This window comes from Aythya marila (assembly GCF_965140915.1).
Source record: "Aythya marila genome assembly, chromosome: 2".
Taxonomy (NCBI): Eukaryota; Metazoa; Chordata; class Aves; order Anseriformes; family Anatidae; genus Aythya; species Aythya marila.
Genome location: NC_139043.1, coordinates 149,173,027 through 149,182,910, shown reverse-complemented (window position 1 = coordinate 149,182,910; position 9,884 = coordinate 149,173,027). Strand labels below are relative to the sequence as shown.

General features: G+C 38.7%; 1 protein-coding gene across 1 annotated transcript in view; it reads right to left on the bottom strand.

The window, feature by feature from the left end:
- Positions 1 to 9,884, bottom strand: part of TG (thyroglobulin) — a gene marked incomplete at its 5' end in the record, with an annotated part of 153,418 nt that overhangs the window by 57,296 nt on the left and 86,238 nt on the right. The window contains 2 exons of the mRNA XM_082754686.1: positions 4,024 to 4,223; positions 9,529 to 9,688. Of these exons, the coding sequence (XP_082610812.1) occupies positions 4,024 to 4,223; positions 9,529 to 9,688 (360 nt within the window). The remainder of the gene's footprint in view (positions 1 to 4,023; positions 4,224 to 9,528; positions 9,689 to 9,884) is intronic.

The following is a 9,884-nucleotide window of genomic DNA, read 5'->3' as shown; positions in this document are numbered from 1 at the left end:
AGAGCGATAAGGTTGCCCCTGAACCTTCTTTTCTCCAGGCTGAACAAACCCAGCTCCCTCAGCCGCTCCTCGTAAGAGCCTGGCTCCATCTTCTTTGCACCACCCATTCAAGTGTTTGTAGACATTGACAATATCTCCCCTGAAGCTTCTCTTCTCTAAGCTGAACCGTCCCAACCTTTCTTCATAGCAGAAATGCTCTAGTCCCTTAATCATTTTTGTGGCCTTTCATTGAACTCTCTCCAGTAGACCATGTCCCTCTGGGACTGGGGAGCCCAGACAGCACACCAACTAGATTAACTAGACTTTTCTGGCTAGAGATAAAGTAGATTAATTCTGTAATCCTTGGTGTAATAGTGTCTACATACAGCCTATATATACATCTAGATACATGTCTAGCTGTATATTCACAATTTTTCCACATTTATGTGACATTGTACCAGTGTGACTTTTAGGATGAAATGTTTATTTTCTGATTATTTTACAGGTACCTGTCCAGCAATACAGGACAGCATACATGTTTGAGTTAATCACATGCTCTAGGGTACACATGTGCTCATGTAATAACTAAAACGGGATTTATGTGGTAGAGGGTACATGCACTTTGATTGCGTGATGACCATTTATACAATCACTTTATATAATATAAGTAACATATAACAAGATATTGGGGACCTTTCAGGAAGCACAATCTTGCAAGGCCAACAGCACCTAGATGATTCCATATGTGTCTGACATTTCCGTAAAAAAAAAAATATCAGAAATACTGAACTTGGGTATGGATGTAGCACGGATGTAGCAAAACTGGGACTAATGGAGAAAAATTAATCAGAAGAGGTTGGTTTCTCTGGGAGGGAATGAGGCTGATAAAATAAAAGAAAGGAAATGGGAATATGAAGATGAATCATAGAATCATAAAATATCCTGAGCTGGAAAGGACCCAGAAGGATTATCAAGTCCAATTCCTGACTCTGCACAGGACCACCCAAAAATCAGACCAGATGTCTACAAGCACTGTCCAAATGCTTCGTGTATTCCTGCAGATTTGGTGCTGTGACCACTGCCCTGGGGAGTCTGTCCCAGTGCCCGACCACCCACTGGGTGCAGAAACTTTCCCTAACCCCCAGCCTGACACTCCCCTGTCCCAGCTCCATGCCGTTCCCTCGGGTCCTGTCACTGTCCCCAGAGAGCAGAGCTCAGCGCCTGCCCCTCCGCTCCCCTCGTGAGGGAGCTGCAGGCCGCCATGAGGCCTACACTTGGCCTGCTCTGCTCTGGGCTGAACAAACCAAAAGACTTCAGTCATTCATCGTGCCCTCCAGACCCTTCACCATCTTTGTAAACCTCCTTTGGAGGCTATCTAACAGTTTTATGTCCTTCTTGTACTGTGGTGCCCAGAACTGCACACAGTACTTAGGGTGAGGCTGCACCAACACAAAGGAGAGTGGAACAATCACTTCCCTCAACCAACTAGCAATGCAGTGCTTGATGCACCTCAGGATATGGTTGGACCTTCTGGCTGCCAGGGCACACTGTTGATTCATATTCAACTTGCCATCGACTAGATATTTAAAATATTTTTCAAGAGAAGAGAATGAACTGTTAATTGAAGCCTAGGACTAGGTAGAGCCGAGGAGAATCAGGCGATTTCATCCTATTTTCAGATATGACACATGCTTCCAAATACAAAAGTCCCATAGTAAGTCAACAGCCCACCCAACAGCTTTTTTTTAATATAAAAATTGTACTTGTATATAAATCAATTAATCAAAAGATGAAGTCAAAGCATGTTAATATTCTTATATTCTTAATTTGATTTAAATCAAGACCATAATCATTAAGACTACTTAAAAAAAATCATACTAATGAAAGATGAAAAAATTTATTAAAGAAGCGTCTCCCAGACAGTTATGCATTGATTTTGTACCATCTATTTTCAGATGAGTTCAAAAACAAAAACCACTACAGGACAGGTATAGGAATCTCAAAGACCTTTTGCTATTTCAGGTGCATCTCTTCCTGTTGGCAAAGCTTCCTAAGTCACACCTCTCTGCATATTAAGATACAGTATCAGGGTTTTATTAGGCAAGACAAAGAACTGAAAAGGAGCACAAAATTACCTTCCACAGAAAAACTGTATTGATTCATGGGATTTTCCCTCAGGGAATCTATATCTGTTATATATTCTCAGTTTCATAATTTGTTGTCTGTGTGCATCTCCTTTTCTACAGTAAAATTAGAATTTTTTGTCATCTTGAAAAAAACAAATAAAACAAGACATCCATTTACAGGAGGTCTAGTTGAGAAATTTGAGTAAATCAAAAGTTGCTTTATGCATCATTACATTAAAAAAAGTACATAGCTGAGCTGCTGCTATCATTTTTACTTTTTATTTTATCAGTGTATTTCACAACTAAATCCATTGTGACACTGCGTGGATTAACTCTTAATAGTACCTTAAAATAAATGGGCAATCCTGCTTTTGCTGAGACAATGGTCTTCACAGTTTCAGAAAGAAAATTGCTTTTGCAGACACTTAATCTATGGAAAGGATTGATATATCTGCCTGCTTGCCACTGTTTTTTACCGTTTTCAATGTTCAATATCCTGCTGAAGAGAAAGGAGTTCAAAACTTATTTTATAAAAAAAGAAAAGATGTAATGTGGAACTCCAGTGATAGCGTTAAGCAAAGAAGTACTTGCAGTTCCCTTTCATCAATTGCTCAACTTGTAAATTCCACTACATCCTGTTACAACCCTTACCAGGACCACATCACAGCCTGTTTTAAGTAAAGGGGTTTTGACTTCAGAGAAAGAGTAGGATGGAACTGTATCCTGAGAGAAAAGGACTCTACTAGCAAATTACCTGCTATGCTAAGAGACAAGTAAAAATCTATGAACTGTGTGAGGAGTTACCTGAGACTGACATTAAAAAAAATAATAATAAAATAAAACAAAATAAAACAAAATAAAACAAAATAAAACAAAATAAAATAAAATAAAATAAAATAAAATAAAATAAAATAAAATAAAATAAAATAAAATAAAATAAAATAAAATAAAATAAAATAAAATAAAAAACCCAGCTGCTACTGTACTGTAATTTTTAACAATTTCCCTTGTCTTCCCCACTAGTGATGTAATTAAAATGATCTTGTAGAGACATATAGATGAAAAAGGCAAGATATGCTTCCTGGAGCAACAGCTCACTGACAAGAAATCAAGTAATAAATAGAGACATCATTATTTTCAAGGCAAGATTTTAATAAACTGGGCTATATGTTTCCTGGACTGAGAATTCTTTTCTTCTGCTCACATTTCCAAGTAAAGACTACAAGCAGATAGATCATTTTGTCCATGTACAGTTTCTGCTGAATATATAAAAATCTACTGAAGATTAACCTTCAGTTCACAGCACACTACTCTCATTTGAGGCTGTAAAGATCAATGGTAATATTGAAGCTGATTGAGCTGACCTATACTCCTGAAATTTAGCATGGGAAGTGCTGTAAAAGTAGAGAACACTTGGGGTAGCTGTGAAAAAGACCCGAGCTAGCAGCAAACCTGTGGGTGAACAGATTTTTGAGTCTCTGAAACTTGCATTTTCTTTTAAACGAGATTTAGCATGTGTCATGAGATCAGATAAAGACTGGATACTTTAAACATGCGGATGTTTGGCTCATCAGTTCTAGAGTCTAAAAACTGATGATAAACAACTGTATTTATGGAACAGAAACTACTGTTGTCCCTGTAAGTTATGAAACAAGACTATTTATATAACATAAAAAACCACAGTGACAAAAAAAAGATTCTTAATATGACTAAATCAATCATTGAGTTGCATCTCTTGTACATCCTTGTGAAACACATAGCTCCTGGAGATAGCAATCACAGGTGAGAGGAAAAATAACTACAGCAACAACAGTTATATTAGTGCTGCCAAGGTATGAATGAAATAAAAGCAGCATCCCCGTTCTACATCATCCTTACTTGTGTAACAACATGCTTTCAAAATGAATTTGAAGCTTACCATCAACAATGCCCTCATGAAGAGATCCATATCGGCTGTATCTGTGAGTAGGTGAATGCTGACAATGTCCGCCCCGCTGCGGTCAGCTCCTATAGACACACGACTTGCATCTCCTCCAAAGCTAGCAATGTTCTGCTGCACCCACTTCAGAGCTGCCAACTGATCCAAAAGGCCAGCATTTCCACTCACCTCAGAAGAGCCTGTTGTGGGAAATAAAGAAATATGAGAAGAAATTAACCTAAAAACATTTGATTTTTTCATTAATGTTACATTTTTAGCAGCTCTTGCAGCTGGACCTTGATACCAGAGCATAAGAGGATGGAGTAGTCTTTTCCATAGTTTAAAAGTCTATAGATATCTCTTCCAAGGTCACAGATTTATTTATTTATTTATTTATTTATTTATTTATTTATTTTACAAACAAACAAAAAATCACAACAAAACAAAAAAAGCTCTCCATGCTAGCATACAATGCTCTGGGCCTTGTTCAGTTAAGATACACATCTGGTACAGATCTGGTGAAAGTGAGAGATGATAGATACCAGAACTGTAAACCTAAAATTTGAACTCATCTACCAAACCAAGGGTAGTTACCATGCTTCCTTATTTGTTAAACCCCTGAAATAATCATTGCTCCAGTTTTTAAGCTTCATTTAGATGCCTCATAGGAGGAGACATGAATCCAGGCTCGGGCTTAAAATGAATTAAAACCAAGCAAAAATCAGTGTTTGCTAAATTCATTTGACTATTTCTCTGGAGTACATCTTATTGCATCTTTCCTGTATCTCTTTTTCACCTAGCCTGTCTTTTATGTCATTTATGTCACAACATCTTTGATTTCTTTAACCATACTTACAAGTAATACCTCTAATTTATAATATCTCAGTATGTATACTTTCAGATTGACCTATGTCCAACTGATAGAGGTATGAAGTGTAAGTATTCATATTTTTGTTCCCATTAAAATGAAAAATAATTGTATATTTTTAATATTTAGCCATCACTACTGAAAAGACTACCTTATTTTCAACACCACCCAGTGGTAAACTGATATTTCAATTAATAGAAAACTAATGTTGAAAACATCTGGTTATGTAACCTCCCTAGTCCAGCTGAAGTTTATATCAATAAAAGCAGAAAAAAAATAATTCCTACACAGTCTCTAAGAAAGGAAGACAGAATGATTATTCATTCACTATCTACTTCTTTTTAATCCACAATGAACCATTCATTCTTAATGATTCAAAATTATCCACATCTAAAACTAGAAAAAAAGCCAAGAGAAAACAGAAAAGTCGGGAATAGAAGCCTAACTCAAACTATTTGTTTATTCCATTGCCAAGATCAAATAGCACACTTTTAAGGAGTAAACTCAAAGACGCAGTACACTAGGGAAGCGAAAGTACAGATAGTGGAATGAAAAGCTGAACCTTGGTGGACAGTTAACCCTTTCTTAGGTTAAGAATGATTGAAAGCATACATCCTGTAGAAGATATCCACACAACTACTGTAATGAATTACTGAGATATCACAGACTAATTTAGAATAGAATACAGAGGAGACCAGATGATTGATATCCTTGCAGTTCTTAAAGATACCCATATCACAATAGCTGTCGCTATAATTGTCCTTTCAGGAGGACAGACGAAGTGAATAAATGGGAACTACAACCTTCTGCCTATAGTCATAGTTTCAACTGATTAAGCCAAGCCACAGCAGTTAAACAATGGAGGAAATACTTTCCTTGCCTTAGTGCTTAGGGGTTTTTTTGAGTTTGTTCTGCCCACAGTGATCAGTTCCCACAGTTCTCAGTCCAGCAACGAAGCCACCCTGTGCTGTTAAAAAAAAAACAACTAATTTCAAGGGCTTGCTGCAGGCCTCACAAGAACTCCCCAGAGGAAGTGAAATCCATGTAAATGTTTTAGCCATATTTTGCCTCACTACCAGTAGGCTAAACAACAAGACCAAGGAGGGAAATATAAATAGTTCCTTCTGGTTCTGGAGAAAAAAGCACAGGTTGTGATATGTACCATGCTGGGGAACTGATGCATGCACTGGCATTCACAGTAGTTAGAGCAAAAGAAATATATCTTTACATCTCAAGTGAATCTTTTTTGTTCCTAGAGAGATAGCCTTGGATATAAATCTCTTTTTGCAGGAAAATATCACATTCCTGGGACCACGGGAGAATGAAAAGAAACTGGTATTCAGAAGGAAGCAGACAATGTCAAACACATGCATTTCTGTTATTACCAAACTGGAGAAAAACAATAGTGCTAAATTGAAGCAAGAAGATACTGTTTAATACGACATCATGGACTCTTTTACAAGAAGTAGGCCTAAAAATGTGACCACGTTCTCTATACCCTTGCCATCCAAATCACTGGCAACTCACCTTAGCTTTTCTGGAAGCAAAGTTATAGGTAAAAACACTAGTAAGAATGTGACTAGTAGAATAGTAGAACTATTTGCAGCTTTAATGGGTGACAGGAAATTAAATTAAACTCTCAGTATATTTAAAAGAATAAGTGAGTTTTAACTCCCTACAAAAAACATGTCAATAGGAGGCCAAAACCACTGCAGACATAAAAAATCAAACAAGCAACAATGAAATCTGTTGTGTTTTTTTTTTTTTTGTTTTGTTTTTTTCACTATCCTTTCTCCCCAAAAACCTCAATTTAAACCCTTCATTTCCAGTTTTGCAATTTATGGCAAGTCAAAAGGGAAGATTCAGAACTTTGTTTAGTTGGACAATGAAATCTATATCTCTTAGAGGACCATAACTTTTGCTTGTAGTTTCAGGACCTTCTAACAGCCCTGTTCCTAATGTCCCCACAATCTTAAGTGTGAACTCCTTCCCCTTTGAAAATTGTAGCAAAGGTCCAGGATTCACCCAAGATTTTAAGCAAAAATGAAAACATCCCTGAAATATCATTAAGGGTTTGGTTTCAATCTTGAGATTTGAGCCAGCTTGAAAAATTTAATTGAAAATCTCCAGTGGGTACTATTCATGTCCAGAGAAGAAGTTAGTGATACTCCATCAGCCTGCAGTGGAGCAAAGAATAAAAATTGCAGTGGGAGCACTGCTTGCTGGAATTGGTATGACTGAAAATCCACATTGACTATGAGCCTGGTACAGATATATCTAACCCTCATGGACTGAAGGAGACATGGGGAGGCTGGAGTGTGACACTGAAAGAATGTTTAGGGCTTCCCATGAATGTGGTGCTTAGCCTGTTCCTTGAAAACAGTCGCCTTGCTTGCTCCACTTCCCTCAGGACCAACAGGATTTTCCTAAATGCACACCAAGGATTTCCCGTGGGGGAAGAGGACAAAAGACTGCACTTGTTCCTGGCCCCACCTCAAGAGTTCAAAGGAGAATGTTCCTGAATACTCCTACCCAACACATGGTCCAAAGCTGCTGTAGCAAGCCACCTCTATCTGAAGGTTTGCAGCAATGTCAATTCAGTACAACAAATGCTCATGTACTGCTTTTGTGGGACATGAATGCAGATCCCTGTGAAACGGAGGTTGGAAAATTCCTCCTGCTCCCTATACTATGGACTTCAGTATAAATGCTGCTATGAAATATTCAGCCCAGCTAGCAGTTTCCACTTAGGAAGAAAGCTAGGTGAGATTCACAAGGTTGAAGGAGGGTAGTGAGTAACGCGTAGGCAGTGCTGCGTAATGGAAGCTTGCAAAACATATATCCACACTTCATTTGGCTCTAGCCAGAATGTAGCCACAGTATCACTTTCATAAGCATCCGCTTTGCAGTGATGAAAACTGTGATTCTTTCCCCAGATACACCTATTACCAGCTTCATATCTAAATGACTAAGGAGTTTGTAGTTCCAGGCCTCTAGATACTGAATGAAGAACAGGCTTTGCTGGGAGTGAGCTTTGAACAAAAAAGGACAACAGAAAAGGGAAACAATGTGAATAGCTGCATCAATAACCCCAAACAAGGCAAAATTCACCCAGTGTCACCAACAGTGGATATTCAAAAGAATTATGCTGCAAAGTATGCTGCATGTATGCAAAGTATGCATGATTTGCAAGCATGGAAAAAACTGCTAAAGGTTACAAAGCTACTGAAGTGTCTACTGGAGAGAAAAAGGATTGTCTGCCACACTGAGGAAGTCAAACTCCTCTTGCAACTGTTGCATTTTCCCACTATGGTTCTTTACCTTATATTCCCTTTCCCCAGCCAGAACTAAACAATGGTAGAAAGAAAAGCATTCCCTACTTGCTTAAACAAGCATATCTAATAAAAGAGACACACACACACACACACAAACCACACACACAAAGACCAGACATCACCACCAAAAGGTTTAGGGAAATGTGAATATGCATTTTCATGTGTACGTACCTCTTTGCACAACACAAAATCCTCTGTACAATGGGAATTTGTATATATATATATTTTAATAGCAATTGGTTTTAGCAGGTAATAGAACAGCAAAAGTGTCCTTTACACTGGATTATAGGAAAAGGGATGGAAAAATAGAAACTGTGGATTTGCAGTCACATCTGTGACAGTAAAAGGGGCTAACAGAATTCTTATACAGCAAGTCCTTCAGAGGAAACATGAGGGTGCTAAATATGAGTACAATATACCTGAAGCACTGTGCTCAGCTCTGGGGCCCCAGCACAAGAAGGAAATGGATGTATTAGAATGAGTCCAGAGGAGGGGCCATGAAGCACCTCAGGGGGTTGGAGCACCTTTCCTTTGAAAACAGGCTGAGGGAGTTGGGGTTGTTCAGCCTGAAGAAGAGAAGGCTCCAGGAAGACCTTACAGTGCCCTGCCAGTGCCTAAAGGGGCCTACAGGAAAGCTGGGAAAGGTTCAGTGATAGGACAAGGAGTAATGGCTTTAATCTAAAAGAGGTAAAATATAGATTAGATATAAGGAAGAAATTATTTCCTCTGAGAGTAGTGAGGCATTGGCACAGGTTGCCCAGAGAAGCTGTGGATGCCCCATCCGTGGAGGTGTTCAAGGCCAGGCTGGATGGGGCTTTGTGCAACCTGGTCTGGTGGGAAGTGTCCCTACCCAGGGCAGAGGGGTTGGAAATGTATGGACTTTAAGGTCCCTTCCAGCCCAAACCATTCTGTGATTCTGTGATAAAGCATTAGCATAATGTTGTGGATGGAAAAGCTGAAAGTCAGAAACCTTGAAAACCACATCCACAGTAACACACCACTGAAATTATAAGTAAATGTAATACATAACCTATTTCAGTGTGTCTCCACAATACCTGGTATCCACAGTTTCATTTGCAAACAGAAGTCTAGCTCGATATAGATGTTTATTCTTGTCTCTTTGCCTCTTCGTCTCCATCCTCTCTTCTTTCCCTTCTGATCAAGTTCCCATAATTCCCCCCCCCCCCAGTAAAGCCAAAGCCAAAGACTTCTGAAAAGTCTTAACCTTTTTTTTTTTTTTTAACAGAGGCGTCTAAGAACGTAATTTAGCCCACAGTTGTGTTCTAGAAATCCATCACTTACCTGTACTGAGGAAGCCAAAAACCCCAACCCTGTAGCTTGCTGTTACAACAATGGTGTTACTGATTGCAGCGAGGTATGAGCCATCTATGGTTGTCTTTCCTGCTTCAGTGTTGCCACTCCCTCCGTTGTGGAAGAACAACAGCACCGACATGTTTTTGACCTGTAGTGATAAACAATCAGGTTGGTATCTCCTTTTGTAGGTCACTGATGAGAACACCATCTTCCCCTTAAAATTATCTTAGCCATTCGTAACTCTTTAACAGTGAGCGGAACAAGATGATATTTGTCCATCTATCTGTAACTCGAGGACATAACTGTCCACAATGAACTGCACACCATTTAAGAGCACCCTGAAT